At 39.9% G+C, this 15,815-nt stretch overlaps 3 protein-coding genes across 4 annotated transcripts; 2 read left to right on the forward strand and 1 right to left on the reverse strand.

Moving 5' to 3' along the window:
- The first annotated feature begins 2,490 nt into the window (after positions 1 to 2,490).
- aldh3b4 (aldehyde dehydrogenase 3 family, member B4) lies at positions 2,491 to 6,008 on the forward strand. 2 transcript variants are annotated; one of them, XM_068566630.1, is made up of 10 exons: positions 2,491 to 2,543; positions 2,954 to 3,149; positions 3,255 to 3,365; positions 3,632 to 3,752; positions 3,839 to 3,924; positions 4,307 to 4,388; positions 4,472 to 4,861; positions 4,940 to 5,106; positions 5,205 to 5,304; positions 5,401 to 6,008. In XM_068566630.1, exons 1-10 carry the CDS (start codon positions 2,491 to 2,493, stop codon positions 5,598 to 5,600), a joined length of 1,506 nt encoding a protein of 501 aa, XP_068422731.1. In that variant the 3' UTR covers positions 5,601 to 6,008. The 2 variants fall into 2 exon arrangements, with proteins under 2 accessions (XP_068422731.1, XP_068422730.1); XM_068566629.1 differs by lacking the exon at positions 2,491 to 2,543 and adding an exon at positions 2,815 to 2,876.
- mmab (metabolism of cobalamin associated B) lies at positions 5,923 to 7,721 on the reverse strand. Its single transcript, XM_068566632.1, has 9 exons — positions 7,567 to 7,721; positions 7,217 to 7,275; positions 7,040 to 7,133; positions 6,895 to 6,952; positions 6,738 to 6,810; positions 6,543 to 6,640; positions 6,396 to 6,460; positions 6,237 to 6,296; positions 5,923 to 6,158 (listed from the first exon to the last, which is right to left on the reverse strand). The coding sequence occupies exons 1-9, from the start codon at positions 7,668 to 7,670 to the stop codon at positions 6,074 to 6,076; spliced, it is 696 nt and encodes a 231-aa protein (XP_068422733.1). The 5' UTR covers positions 7,671 to 7,721; the 3' UTR covers positions 5,923 to 6,073.
- A 181-nt stretch (positions 7,722 to 7,902) lies between these two features.
- Positions 7,903 to 15,298, forward strand: mvk (mevalonate kinase). The gene is made up of 10 exons (XM_068566631.1): positions 7,903 to 8,239; positions 8,618 to 8,765; positions 9,183 to 9,327; positions 10,752 to 10,907; positions 11,680 to 11,783; positions 11,938 to 11,983; positions 12,128 to 12,218; positions 12,572 to 12,691; positions 12,853 to 13,006; positions 14,411 to 15,298. Exons 1-10 carry the CDS (start codon positions 8,162 to 8,164, stop codon positions 14,560 to 14,562), a joined length of 1,194 nt encoding a protein of 397 aa, XP_068422732.1. The 5' UTR covers positions 7,903 to 8,161; the 3' UTR covers positions 14,563 to 15,298.
- Positions 15,299 to 15,815: the final 517 nt, after the last annotated feature.

The following is a 15,815-nucleotide window of genomic DNA, read 5'->3' on the forward strand; positions in this document are numbered from 1 at the left end:
TCCGTCTGAATATGACTTATTCCAGGGTTCAATTAGATCAGAATGTTAAAGAAGTTAGTGATTTACCAGAAAGAGGACTTCAACTTCTGAAGAAAGGGTTAAAAGTAAATATCAAATTTTTAACAAGTTCTTTATTATGCAAAATGAAAAAATATTCCGTCAGGAATGAGTATGGATACTTGTTAATAAGCAACACAAGCTATATAATGTACTTGCCATTATTGCCATGACTCTAATAAGTAATATCATGTCATTAACTTGTATGAAAACAACAAAAAAAGTGATTATAATGATTTGTAACATTGGTCGTATTGAAATAACCTGCAGAATACTAATGAGAGCAAACTATGTTCTGACTAGACAAATCAGTCGGGAGGATCTGACTCCAGCTCTCTTCCTTCTAATCTATTCCAGCAAGAAGTAAAAACACTGCAAATGGATTTAAACAACATGCTACACTTTATTGTGCGTTAGCGTGCAAGAGAGATGAAAGTTACCTCAAAAGCTTGTCTGTCTCGTGATGAGGTCACTCATCTGATTTAAAATGATGTCAAGAGTAGGCTAGACTTTAAGTGTACCAGTGGACTGCTGATGCCGACCGTTGACTATCTGCTCTTTTAGTACAAAAACTAATAAAAATGACCCTGGAAATGTTCCCACTATTCCTGTGAAAGTTTTCATCTTTTCTTTAAGTGTCTTTGAAACCGGCTGCACTGCAGTATGGAGTGTGTTGTTGTCAAAAAAAGAGATTTCCATGTAAGATTTAGTCATGTGCAAGATACTTTTTGTCAGTGTAATGTTACATCATGTATACCAGTATTATATAAATAATTTACTTTGAATCATGTGTGTTCTTTCCCTCTCAAGCACTGACTGTCAGTGTTTTTAGGGATCCTATTGGATATCAAGCCAATACTGTATCAAATAGCTGCATCAGGTATCAGTGACAATGAATGGCGTCGATCTGTTAAGTTCAATTATATGTTTATATTTAGATTATAAACTGGAATTTTAATTCCTGTTCAACTTTTGCCAAATTTGCAATTTCTGTTAATTTTAAAGATTGTTTAACAAATAATTGTTTTTTCCTGGTGTACAATTTATTATTTTAATAATAAATACCAATTCAGTAAATTTATATCCATGTATTTAATTGTTGCCTTTCTTTTATAGAGTTGGGAAAGCACGGTTTAAAGGTGGTCTTGACTGGTCTAAACTGGTAAATTGGTGTTTAAACAACATTCTGGTCCACGGAGAGGAGAACAATCTCATCTTCAACAAAGACAAAACCAAAGAAATAATACTGAATGAATTCTCCCCCTTTACAGCCTCTTGTCATCAGAGGGACTGAGGTGGAGAGGGCCGACAGCTACAGATTCCTGGGACTGCAGGTTTCATCTGACCTGAGCTGGACTCGTAACACCACAGCCAAAGTGAAAAAAAAACCCAACAGGCTTAATTTCATCAGGCTGCACAGGAAAGCTAGTCTGAAATGGTCTGAAATGTCCTTTTTTTAAATCTAAGCCTGTAGAGGTAAAAGTAAAAACAATATCAAGGTGTTCTAATCTTAAGGTGTTAAAGATCTGGAGCTTGGTTTTATAAATATGAAGGCACCATTTACAGCTGTTTTTTTTTGTGTTTTTTTAGCACTTCGGCCCCTGGATGAGCTTCTTTGAGAATTATTGACAAAAGTATGTTTATGGCACTTCAAATATGCCAGAAAAAGCTTTTTGGTCACGTGAAGATATTTTATTTTTGTTTGGATGTGGTCAGAAATGTCCAGAACACATAAATATCAGTTAGTCAGTCAGTCAGAGTTAATTAAATTAATTATCTTTCATTAACCCTCAAAACAAAGAAGACATACACTTAATTGAATTCATTCAATTCATTTGTATTTGATCTTTAACTCACTATGTTAAAGGTCACGTGTTTGATACTTAATATGAATATAATTAATTGAATCTAATTTCCATCATGCAAGAATAGGACCTATCGACATCTTATTTTGAAAACCGGATGCTGTGTGTCTCGGATCTTTCCGCTACCTTTGCAAAAACCCTCGTTCGCTCGCTATGTGGGTCGGTTGAATGTGTTTACTGTGAATGTCAGTATCAAATCAGTGCACTGAAATTTCACTGCGCTGATTTGACCGCAGAGATCTGAGTGTTTGCTAAGTTGTCCGCAGTTTTCATGTCAGTCTCCAAGAAACCAGAAATGTCTCCAGTAACCCCATTAAAAGTCGCCAGATTTGTCGCTTGTCGCTTTTAACAACAAAAAAAGAAGTCGCCAAGAGAACTTGAAAAGTCGTCAGATTGAGCGAGAAAGCCGCATTTTTGGGTTTCCCACACCGCGCATTATGATGTGAATGCGCACGCCTGACTCCCACTGCTTTGTGCTCGGTCCCCACGCTGCGTGGCCCTTCGTGAGAGGTGAGAGGTGCTGTTGGGAGCACTTTCACAACTCCCCACCCGCACCTGCAGAAGAGCCATGAGCAGCGTGCAGAGCCCTTCTCCGCCCCGATGGCGCAAAGCTCTGCGAAGGTAACATTAAGCACCGTTTGCAATAACGATTTCATTTGTTCCTGGGTCATGAGTGTAGATCCCGTCAGTTGATGCGGGAGGCCTACTTCCAGGCCCACATGATGCCTTGAGTGGCTGGGCTTTAAGATTATAAGTGCACCACCTGATTGCCTGGACTTGTTAGTAGGATTTTCATGATATTCCCTTCGTGGGGCTTCTACTTAGCTGCTGCATTGCACAATAACTCTTCTCAGAAAAGGGCCAGAAGGGGAGAATTCTGACTGGAATAAGAATGAGTTTGAAAAAAAGGGTGTGCTACGCTTGTCAGAGGAATGGCCGGTTAACATGCAGAAGGTATGGTGATACACTATGGATTGAGGGTGTGTTTATTAATTGCCCTGTGGTGTTAAAAAAAACCCCTCCTGTTTCAGGACCAGGCTGGGGGAGCCCTGTCTGAAGACATACCCTCTTGAGTGTGTGGATCTGCTGAGGAGGGCGAGAGACGCCTTTCAAGCGGGACGGACCATCAAGGAGGACTTCAGACTGTCTCAGCTGGAGGCTGTGGTGCGGATGCTCGAGGAACACGAGTGTGACTTTGTGGATGCTCTTGGAAGGGACCTCCAGAAGGTGAGGGGTGACGCGCTCAGAGTTGTTGTGCTGATCAATAACGAGAGACAATAAAAATTGCCACGATGATTCAATTAGTAATCAATTGATTTTTTTTTTAACCAGCCACGGTTTGAGACGGTTGTGTCAGAATTGATTCTGGTTAAGAATGAGGCACTTCATGCCATCAACAACCTTACGAAGTGGATGCAGCCGCAGCACGTGGAAAGGAACCTGGTGAGTTTACCTTCTTCATAATATTATTAGTAATTTTCATTATTTTCACACTCTCTTTTTCAGAGAACATTATTTCTCACTGCCACAAAGAACACATTGTGCTGGCACCGCCAAAGCAGCTTAAACTTCAGTTGCCTTTCTCTTAGTCCGAAGTGGGATTATGATGTCTTTTTCTTTCTGTTAGTCAAACTATGCACTGATAAACCTTCATTTTGAGAGTTCTGTTTCACTTGTCATTTAATTTTGAGCTTGTCCGATTAATGTAGTCCACCACGTTGGACGAGTGTCTTGTATTGAGCGAGCCTCTGGGGGTGGTGTTCATCATGGGCACCTGGTGCAGTCCAGTCCAAACATGTCTGGTGCCGCTGGTCGGTGCTATCGCAGCAGGTGCAGAGACTCTTTTAAACAGTTCAATTCTAGTATTATTTGTCCTCACAAAGGCTTACTGATTTATATTTGATTAATTTGTGCAGGAAACTGTGCAATCGTCAGCCCCTGTGAGTGCACCGCTCACACAGCAGAGCTTCTTCATCGTCTTGTCCCCTTCTACTTGGACAACGTGAGTTATTACATAGCAGGAGGATGGGACGTTTTCAATTTGCAAGTTACAGCAGAACTTTTTTTTGTCTTTAAGTCTTACAAAGGACAATGATTTGTACGTCTTTTAGCTCTTTTGAATTGAGTGCTTGTGTAAATTGTAAGTATATTGCACTCATTTAAGCCTCATGACTCATTTGTATGAATGCACTTTGAGTAATATGAAGTTGGTCTTTAGAGAGGTAAGATATGGTCACATCTGGGAGTGTATCCAAAACCAACAATATTTTACTCTCAAAATGTGAAAGAGATGAAAGCCTACTGTGTGTATTTATTAGCAGGAAAGACATACAATGAAACAATAAACATGTTATCTATATATACAATCATTGTTTTCCCTCAAGGAATGTTTTCATGGGATTCTGGCTGGCACGAATGACTTGCCTGAAGTTGTGGAACTTAAATTTGACCATGTCTTCTTTACAGGTAAAGCTAAATTCAACTAAAAAAAAAAATAATTTTGAGAATATACATTGAATTATACATTAAGGATGTCTGTCAATCCCTAGGCAACAGGGAGGAGGGAAGCAGAATTGCTCAGGCTGCAGCTCGCACACTCACACCCGTCACCCTTATTTTGGGTGGCAAGAACCCATGTTATGTGGACCAACACTGTGATATTTCTACCGCTGCACAACGCATTGCTTGGGCACGTTTTCACAATGCTGGACAAAGTTTAGTGGCTCCTGACTATATCCTGTGCCACACGGATGTCCAAGCACAGCTGACGCAGGCACTGAAGTGCTGCTTGATGCAGTTCTACGGCTGTGATCCCAGAGAGTCTCGCAGTTATGGTCGCATGGTTAATCTAGAGATCTTCAACCGTGCAAAAGACTTGCTGTGGAGATCTGGCAAAGTGGCTGTTGGTGGCCAAGTGATAGAAGCAGAGAAATATATCGGTATGCATCAAAACTAAGCAAATTGTATATTATGTATTGCAATTAATACTGTTACTAATGTTTTTTTTCTGTCTTTAGCGCCAACGATTCTGACGGGGGTAGTAGAATCAGATCCCATCATGCAGCAGAACATTTTGGGCCCAGTTCTTCCTGTTCTGACTGTAAACGATATGGAGGAAGCCATTGCGTTTATTAATAAGCAAGAGAAACCCCTCTGTGTGTATACATATTCCAGCAACAGCAAGGTACATGACAGACTCACGTGAAGACACCGTACTAATTGTGCGAGCCTCATGCAGCCGATGGGTTTTCTGATCCAGACTTGCCCTTTCTGACAATACAGGTCATCTCAAGGCTAATGAGTGAGACCTCGAGTGGAAGCTTCTGCTCCAACGACAGCATCCTTCAGACTCTGATGGTGGCGCTGCCATTCGGTGGAGTTGGTAAGTAGATGGCAGCAGAGTTAAAATTATGCAAAAGATAGTTGTGGAGTATATTACTTGTGGTATATCAACTCAACACTTTTTTTTTTTTAACAGGCTCCAGTGGAATGGGTTCCTACCATGGCCGCCACAGCTTTGATACCTTCTCTCACAGAAAATCATGCCTGTTAAGAGGCACACGGTTCGAGTGTGTAACCTATCTGCGTTATCCACCCTATGAGGACCGCAATCTGTCTCTGATGACATGGGCCAGTACCCTGTCCCAGAAAAGCCAAGGCTGGTGCCAGATCATGTGAGAGGGTGAAAACGGAGCCATGTTGGATGAAAGCCGAGTGTACCTTTAGTCCTCAACAGTTCTGACCTGTACAACTGTTGTATTAAAAATACATGAGAACTAAACTTACTGGGATGCAGCCACATATAACTGAGGGAGAGCAATAGCAAGTGTGGTTGTTCAATCCCTGGGTGATGACAATTGTAATACTCTCCAGTATTAAAAGATCTCAGATGCAGTACGATCAACTAAATTTAAAGTGTAACTGTTTGAAGAATTATCACCTGTGCAAAACAAGGAGGTACATGCACTGGCTGAATGGTTTGAAAAATTTGCCACAATGAAGTTTATTACTGCTTTTATTTAAGAAAGTTGCATCAAAATAAGAATAATTTTGAACCACATTTATTGATGTATTTACAATAAAAGTAAAATCTTTGCAACACCAAGCATCCCCAAAAACAAATTAAGTCTTTCTTATTTTTCATGCCATGGTCATTCGGGTCTTTTGTAGATTGTCTCCTCTTTGCCTTCTTTTGTTGCTGCATATCTGGCCGCGGTGAACAAGTAGTCGCTTAATCTGAGAAAAAAGGTTGGGATTTTTTTGGAATGGGCAATAGAGAAACCATGTTATTATTTTTGTAAGCACTGGACTGACCTGTTCAAAAACTTGGCAACCTCTGGATCAGCCTCACCAGTTCGCACAATTGGAGCAACGCTATAAGGGCAAAGATCAATCAGAACCTGCTGAACAACAAAAGCCAGACAAAGGGGCTCACTTGATGTAATTCAACACAAAGAGCATGCTGCGACTTACCTGCGTTCTGCTCTCCGACACACTGTCCGAGCCAAGTGCAAAGCGGCACTGCCCTTCCCTCCTGACTGAAACGCAGAGCAAAAGTATCAGTGCAACAGGAAAACCTGTCATTGGACTTGTATTTCACAGATGCACAAATGGGCTTACAGGTAAAATGAAGTTGGTCAGTGGAGGGAGTTCTTCTGTGAATTTATCAATCCAGTTTTCCAGGTCTGCAATTGGCTGTGCAGAAAATTGAGTTTTCTCTTACAAAAACAGAAGAGAAACAATAAATAAACCCATGTGATCTTCAAGCAGACAATGCAATATTGTACTGTATTAAACATGCCGGCAAGTGCATACTTATGTGACTTTCTCTTGCAGATGATCGAGGAGTGGCAATATTTGAGCCTACATCTTGTAAAACGCACTGAATCTGCAATGAAAAAGGTAACACACTTTTAGAAATGTACAATGTCTGCAATATTGGAAACTAGTAAATACAACATGAAAACCAAACCTTGTCCAGCTGATATGTGAATGTATGACCTTTATCCAGGCAAAATTCTCTGGCTAAGCTGTAACGTCCAATTCAACACGGTCACTTTGGGTTAGGCGGACAATAAAACACATTTTCACTGACATGTGAAAAGTAGACATATTACCCGATAGTTGATGACAGCTCATCTGTATTTCCTAAGGCTTCAAAAATATGATCTTCTTTTGGCCTCCTCTCTCCTGTGAATGTGCTTGAGAAACCTGTTGGATGACACAGCAGGAATTTAGTCAACCTTTGTAAGAACGTTGCATAATAAAAGTGATGTAACAATATGGAATACAACCTTTGTCTCCAGTTTTGGTGTATATTTTAAGTACCCTGTTGTCTTCTTCAGTGGCATAACTGTAGAGAAAAGAGAAGACAGAAAGTTACAATAGAGGCTTTTAGATTATAATACTTCTGACATGAGATTAACAGATAACCATACATACACTCCAATTTAGCGGTGCATTTTTCTCTCTCTCTAACCTTTCAGCTATTTAAACAATAATCCAACAGTGCTTAAATTGCAAGTATTTCTCAGAGCAACCCTGGGTAGAAGCTACCAAACGTTAACTGTTACATAAATAGCTAAGCTACAACATAACTGAGTTTGCACGCCTCCTTTGACAAAGTACAGGGATGTACAACTACCTTCTGCTTGAATACAATGTGCTTCTTGTCCGAAGCTCGTTTATGAGCCTACTTGTCCTCACAACACAACTGAGGTAAGCAGGTTTGATAATAAACGAAGCCATGTTAATGCTAAAAGACAGATGCTAAAGGTGAACGATAGTAGGAAATGTCGTTTGTCCCTCCGTAGTATCCGTAGTTTATGGGCGTTTCATTTTCATCGCACGATTGGTTGACTCACCATGTGGTCTGAGAGTGCTGGTCGCTGGTTGAACAAAATAATATATGTTCAACTAGCTGTGAAGCTGATTGGTTCATGAATATCCGACACATCTTCGTCTGTCAGCCGGTTTTTAAACATGTTTTCAACACGCTGCGTTGAAGATAGTCAGTCTGTTCTCAGAGCAAGACCATGGTTTTTGACCAAACCTGCTTTGTTAAACTCTCTATATGTGTCTAGTCTTCATAACAGTCGCAGAGCCGTCGGGCAGAGCTGTCAACCGCTTGTTGCTGCTTCAGAGGATTAACATGTGCTAAAGGTGCTAAGCTAGCTAATAATAACACTGTCAGGGACACGTTTTGGACCGATCTTTGCACTCTGGAAACTGTTAAAGAAATGCAAGTCAAGGACTTATTCGTGTCTGCTCCAGGGAAGGCGATTCTCCACGGAGAGCATGCGGTTGTGCACGGAAAGGTAAACTCAAAGAGAAGTTAGGAGCTCACCGATATGATGCAGTCGGAGCAAAAAGGATACGAAACTCAATAAAAGACAAACACTTTGCACTCTAGCCAGTTTTCTACACATGTAAACGTGTAATTTGTTATTTAAAATGCGATGTTACGACTCTCATGTCACCAGTTTCATTTAAGTAACTTGCATCTCTGCAAATTATTTCCCCACTGTCCTGTAAATGAATGGAAATCACTAAAAACCTGGAAGGTACTAAAAAAAAAGGCCCATTCAATTGGCAAAAAGCTTTATTATGCCATGGAACATTATTTGAACTAATTTGCACTGAAGGATCGAAACGTCTGACTATGTAATCCTAATTTGTTCTCTGCTCCATTACAGGTGGCTCTTGCTGTGAGTTTAAACCTGAGAACATATTTAAGGTTGAAGGGCACCACTGCTGGCAATGTTTGCATCAACCTCCCAAATATTGACACATTCCTCTGCTGGAACCTACCAGAACTGAAGCAGCTTATTCCTTATTCTTGTGGTAAGGGATGGTGTAGCACTGGGGACCATGAACACATTACACTGTCATTGTTAGTGTTGGATCTGCATCATGTTTTCATAGTACATTGTGCAATTTTTAATAATGGCCATTTAACTCCGATCTCATCTAATCATTATATAAATTACCACCCATTTCATATAATGTCTTTTTAAGTTCTATTGCAGCAATAACCTCCATCTTTCACACATGATCTCTGGACTTTGTTATTGTATCAGTTTTTGGACATACTGGTAACTGGGACAACTTAACTTTTCGCCAGATTGATACATTTTGCAATATTCCTTATACACTATCACACATGCATCTTTTCCATACACATCAATTCAGAGTGAATGTTGTTGTGATATTATTCTAGTGATACTGATAATTGCTGTGTCTTGAAACTCATGTAAACAGGTAAGCGTGAGGAGGTGAAACGTTTGGATACAGAACTTGTGAGGAGACTGCGAGAATTTGTTGGTGTCACCGATGGAAACTTGGATACTTGCAACATGGCCACCCTAGCCTTCCTTTATATCTATCTCTCAGTATTTGGATCAGGGTGAGAAAGTTCTTCCCATAATTTGTTGATTTTATTATTGTGGCTAGTGGGCTCCGAGGGCCACAATCCAACTCTACTGATGTAGTCCCCTGCAGACATTGACTGTTGCAGTTGCATTTCTTTTTGTTGGGTGTAAAATATAGCATTTTTCTAGGCTGAACATGTTCTGATGAATGCTGGGAAGTGTGCACTCTGATCGTTTCCTCATAAGTCCTCTGGTCTCCAGAATTGTCTTCATGTGTGCTTTGGTGGGAGGATGGGAGGGGAGTCCTTACAATATTTTAGACTCACTTGTTCAATGGTTAAATCCTAGAATAATTATGTCTAATTTTCTATTTTTTTATTTTAGCTGATAGGTAGCACAAGTGTGAAATGTAAAACCTCAACTTCACACTTGAAAAAAATGCTGGAAAAAAATACAAAATACAGCAACTGTAACACTTATTGCTGGAAGGTGATGCAACAATTAATATTTTACTAACTGTTAGTTTATATGCTCATAGCTGATACATGCAAAGTTTTAAAATATTTTTTAAAGGCAAAATACTTCCACCTGACTCAACTGAATTTGTGAGTTTGTTTGTGTGCTACAAGTAGTTCAAATTAAACTGGGCTAATGTATGTCATATATCACATGTAGCATGGTACACTGTCTTTTACTTTTCCATGTATCATGGTGGGGCTCATTTGATTAACACATGTAGTGACTACAACACATGCTTACGAAAATGATACTGAATTGTTCAGCTCTGGAATCAACTAAATTATATACAGTACACTAAACTGGTTGATTTGTCATAGATGTAATTCAATCTATTTTAGAAGCATATTCACTATTTATGTAGATGAGTTGAGTGTGATGTTCCCTGCATCAGAAAAAATCCCTCCACCTTGAAATAGAAAGAGTAAAATGAGACAGACAGAAAAGCAGGATGTTAATTTGCACCTGCGAGCACAAAAAATGCTCAAGAACATTAGAGCCGCAGGTTGTTGAGAGGTTTAATCGGTGCTGACACGGTGCTGCTGTGTCTGAAAGAGGTGACGCGTTCTGACAGGATGGTCACTAATGAGAGTCTGGCACTGGGCCACACTGCTGCCTTTAACAAGTCTGGATGTGTTTTTCCCTCGATAAAAGAGCCGGACAATTACTTTAGAGTATTCTCCTGTCTGCCCAAAAGCAGCTTCACCGACAGACATTGACGTCAATATTAAGCTAGTTTCTGTTGCATAAAGTAGTGTATGGATTACTTAACATCAAACAGTCCTTATAGTTAAAGGTCCATACTGTAACCATTCCAGTAATATATGAGTAAAGTCAAGAAGGGGAATGATAGTTGTTTACCTAACTATTAATAAAGTCATAGATCCAACATTTAAGTGTTTATACACGAACATGGAATCAGTTTGTCTGTTAATGTCCTCAGTGAGCTGCCCAGCGTGACGCTGACTGTGTGGTCTGAGCTGCCTACTGGAGCCGGACTGGGGTCAAGTGCTGCCTACTCTGTGTGCTTAAGTGCAGCTCTGCTCTGTGCAAGTGGAACCATCCCCGCTCCTCTCAAAGAGTGGGATCACACTGCCAGGTAATGACATTATATTAAGGAATTCCTCTTTAAGAAGCTCTGTATGGAGTTTACATTGTGAGCATACACAGAATTCTTAGGCCTGACAATAAAAAGCCTTTAAAAAAAGAGTCACAGAGGTGATTTGACTTCTTACTTGTCTCATACTGTGCACACAGTCTCACTAATAATTATTCTTTTTAGATTTACAGAGAATAAAACAGACCTTTAAATACAAATCAAATAATACATGTTTGAGATCAACACTACAACATGAATGCTTGTGCGGTACAATACAGTACAAAACAGTGGCCTGCAATGTTAAAAATGTTGTACAATGTTCAGGGAGCTTTTGAATGTACAATTATGATGAATTTGTTAACGCTTTCTTAAATTTGCATTTTATTTAACTAAATTATATTATGCTTGCCCACATAAATGCTCTTTAGGAAGATCTATATTTACCGTTGAGACAGACAAGAGCTGGAAGTCCTGACAGCTGTTGTAAACTATTTTTATTTTCTAAGTCCATAGTTTGTGATCTTTTCATTCTTCATTATTCTCTATATTGAGGCAGTCAACACTTAAAACAAATAAAACTAGGAATACTAGGTAACAAGAGCATCAGAACAACAACTCTGCTCCAGTGTGCCCAAGCTGTGTCAGGCAGTAATGGAGGAGGGCACAACACATTGTAGTTGTCTACAGTACATCTGCAAGGAAAGGAGAGGAGGGTGAAGTGGAGGGTAGAGTGGGATAGAGAAGTTCTCCTGTAATTTTCAAATAATTGCAGGTGGTGTCAGGAGGACCTCGAGCGGATCAACAGCTGGGCTTTCCAAGGGGAGATGATTATCCATGGCAATCCTTCTGGAGTAGACAACGCTGTGGGAACATGGGGTGAGCTCCGATATTGTCTGGCACACAGTGTTGTACATATGGTGTTATACGTCCTGTTTTCTCCGTGGACTCAGAGCACTCTTTAATGGAGCCACCACTGTTCATTATCGTTTGATGATTATCTAGTTAATGATTTTGATTTCCCTGTTTGAAGGTGGCATGCTGAGATTCTTGGCCGGGAAGATAATACCACTAAGCAGGTAATGACATTGATTAACATTTTTTAATTTAAATTAATTTATAAAGAGTTCACAGTGAATTAATAAAATTGCTAGTGTATTCCTAACAGAAAACACGTATTGTCTGAGTAAAGTGAATGCAGATGTGTCTGCTTTACTTCGCAGGGTGCCGTTATTAAGAATCCTCCTCACTAACACCAAAGTACCACGCAGCACCAAGGTACTTGTTGCCAGGGTGAAGGACAAGATTAACAAGGTACTAAATGCTTTCCTCCTCCCCCGTGTGTTACTTGCCGACACTGTAATTAATATAATAGGCGGTGCTTTTGCATGGCAGATACTCCAGAGCCTGGCGTTGAGTGCCTTCATAAAATATTGAAATTAAACTCTTAGCCAGCGCCCCTGTGTGCTGTTGCCTTGGTGACACCAGCAGGTGTGTATATTTCTTCCTCAGACATAGATCAGTCTGCCATTTAACAATCTGTATCTGTACTAAGCTGTTCTTTAAAACATATACACAAAGGCTGCAGTGATGCCTTTGCGTGGATATGCTATCCACAGGTGACGTTGGGGATTTTGATTTGTGATTTTTGTTTTCATCCCCTGTAGTTTCCCTCCATCATGAACCCGGTACTTGACTCAGTTGATGCCATTTCCTGCACTTGTGAGAAAGTCCTCTCAGAGATGACCTGTGAGCCCATCACTGGAGAGCACTACAATATTCTAGAGGTACAAAATATGAATAGATTGTGTAAAGCATCTTGCATCTGAAACAAATCGTTGCGACATTACGTTGCGACGTTACGTCAGCAACTGTTGCACTCGTACTGATAAAAAAAATCCGCCAATATTAACATTTATTTACAACAGCTGTGTCGTTTAATTTACAGGAGCTCATTGACATCAACCAGCACCATCTGAATGTGATGGGTGTGGGGCACCCTTCCCTAGACACGCTGTGCCAGGTCACGTTGACAAGAGGGCTCCATAGCAAGCTAACTGGCGCAGGGGGAGGAGGCTGCGGCATCACTCTTCTGAGACCAGGTACAGTTGGCCCTGTATGTCTCAACAGTGGGCTTTAAAATATTTGAAAAACGTTAAAGGTCTGTGTCTTTTAAAAAAAAAAAAAAAAAAAGAAGCAACACACAAAGAACAATATACTTACAGGCCGTTTCTTAAGACTACATCTAAACTTCTCATCTTCTGCTGACTTTGTCAAAATCAAATTAAAGTGTGAACAGATTAGAGTAATAGGGCACCCTTCAAAGGTGATTGATGCTGCCTTTCAACGTGCCAAAATAAATGAAAATGAAGATTTGCTCCGCGAAACAAAATGAACCACAGGCATGATTTGTCAAACACTGCGCTGCAGAAATTAGAAACATCATCAGGAAACATGGACACATCCTGTGTGCTTCAGGATGACCAAACAGCCTCCTTTATTCTCTAAATGGAAGCTCTGACGGTAACTCAAGACGTTGTGCACAATGTAATATAAAAACCTAAAACACTTGATGTTTTTTGTTGACCAGTTTATAAACTGCATAAGACATTCACATGGAGGCAAAACATACCCCTTCCTTTCTGCGGTTGACTGGCCATGACAAAGTGAATCTTATTCGAGGTAGAGATTTATCGTTCCATGGTTTCCACAGGCTGTTTTTATAGTTTTACTTTGAAACATTTAATGCATAATACAACAGTTTGTTTTGTTATCCTGTTGTCTAAACTAGTTTGTTTTTGTTAGTTACGCTTTTGATTTCAAATTAAAATCTCATTGTGTCGAGGCGTTTCTGCATCGTCCAATGGATTTGCCCGATAATGGATTGAATTTGATAAGGGAAGGTTGATGAGCCAAACTGTCAGACTCCTGATGACAACAAATGTTCTGTTTTCCACAAACGCTCCCTCACCCTTCCTCTCTGAAACAACGACTTGAGTGGCAGGAAATGATGAGAAGGCTGCACAAGAGAGGTCCTTTGGTGTGCGGGTATACTGTGGAATTGGTTATAAGGAAACTACATCATCCTCTCTCTGACAAAACAAACAAGCAAATAACCTGCAAGTTCAGTCTTTGTTTATGCCTGCAGCCTGTAGCAGCCTGATTGTATTTTTTATATGTGTAAATTCCTCTAAATCTATTTTCAAATGCTCTTCATTTGTTTTCTCAGCAAGCTTTTCCATCTGTGTGAGTTGCAGCTATTTTCAAAAAGATTGTCTGGTTTCTGTCTTCTCTCATGTTCTCAGAGAGTCAGTTTAAGCATTTTGAGTGAAGAAAGCACCAAGTTGTGTTATTATTGCGTTAGAGCTGCTATTTCATCTAACTGTTTGGACATTAAACAACATCTGTCTCGTTAGCTTGCTCTATTATTCATTTTTATTTTAATGTATCTAACATTGACATACCAGTTTTTTACATAACTTCATTATGACTTGTTTGTTTTGTAGAAACGGACTCTTCTGTTGTCCAGACTACAATGCAGGACATGAAAGACTGCGGCTATGACTGCTGGGAAACAAGTATTGGCGGGCCGGGTGTCCAGCAGCACTCTGCTCTCTCTGTTAAGGAGGAAGTTCTGGAGATTTTACACCGTTACTGAGATTGTGGCTGAACAAGAGGACACTTTGTCTTCTTGTTGCTTTCACCGTAAGACCTGAGAGGTTGCTCAACTAACGGAGTGTGACGAAGGGACCGAGAGGAAAGCTGCACACGGAGTTGAGCTGGACCGAGCTTTCTGAACAATTTAAATGTTTTTCAAACTAACAACAAAGCAACTGTGTCTGTAACAAATTACTGATATGCATTTTTAAATGTGTGGAAATGAGTGCTACTCAAGGGCACAGTTATATGTATTGATCACTTTGTCCACTAGATGGCATCGGAGATGCATAAAGGCTTTTTATGAAAAGGAAACGTTCCATGGTCGGAGGTTCTGATAAATTGATTAATATATATATGTGAAGCACTAGCAGAATTAATTTATAGCTTCATCCAAATGTTAAGCGCAAAAAGGCCAACACATCTTAATGGATCAGAAGATTGTCAGTCATTAACTGCTCACCTTTTGGCATTGTACCAGGCTAGATAACCTCGAGAGTGAAGGTGGTTATTTTCCAGGAAATTATTGATACATTTAATTGTTTGCTTCTATAACAAAACCCAATGTCTAATGTTCTGATTTTATCTGCAAAGATGTTTATCAAAGTATCTATGCTTTGATATTTCTTTGCATCATAACCAATATTGGTAAGACGAGGAAATTATGGAAAGGTCATTAATATACTCTGATTTGCATATAATGTAAAACATTATAATACACACAGATGTATGCTGCTTTGAATCATCTTTTAACCTATTGTTTTATTTAGATTTACATTTTAACATGAAAGCAAATACAAAATAATGCTTAACCAAATTCTTTTCTGTCATTTATTTATCTGATGTCTGTCAAAAAATAGTATGAACTATCTTTTAAGGGTTTGTTCATTCTTTAAATGTCAAAATGATGCATGCCGTGCTTGTTTGTTTCTGCAGTTAAAGCCCAACTAGCTGTTTTGTTTTGCTAATGGAGGATGGGGAGAGGGGGACAGCAGGAGTGTGTGGCCTCTCTGGAGCCTCTGGATTAGTGCCACTAAAATGTGAATCAACAACCACCGTCCTTCTGTGAATCACACATTTGTGCTGACACATATGCACACACACACACACACACACACACACACACACACACACACACACACACACACACACACACCCCAGCTTCCCCAAATTCTCCTCCACCTAATTGCTCATCTTCCCAAGCATTACGAAATATTCTGCAAATGCCGCAGATACAGAAGAAGGATCTGTTTA

This window comes from Clinocottus analis, unplaced genomic scaffold, assembly GCF_023055335.1.
Source record: "Clinocottus analis isolate CAN_PGR_092001 unplaced genomic scaffold, fCliAna1.0.p SCAF_7, whole genome shotgun sequence".
NCBI lineage: Eukaryota > Metazoa > Chordata > Actinopteri > Perciformes > Cottidae > Clinocottus > Clinocottus analis.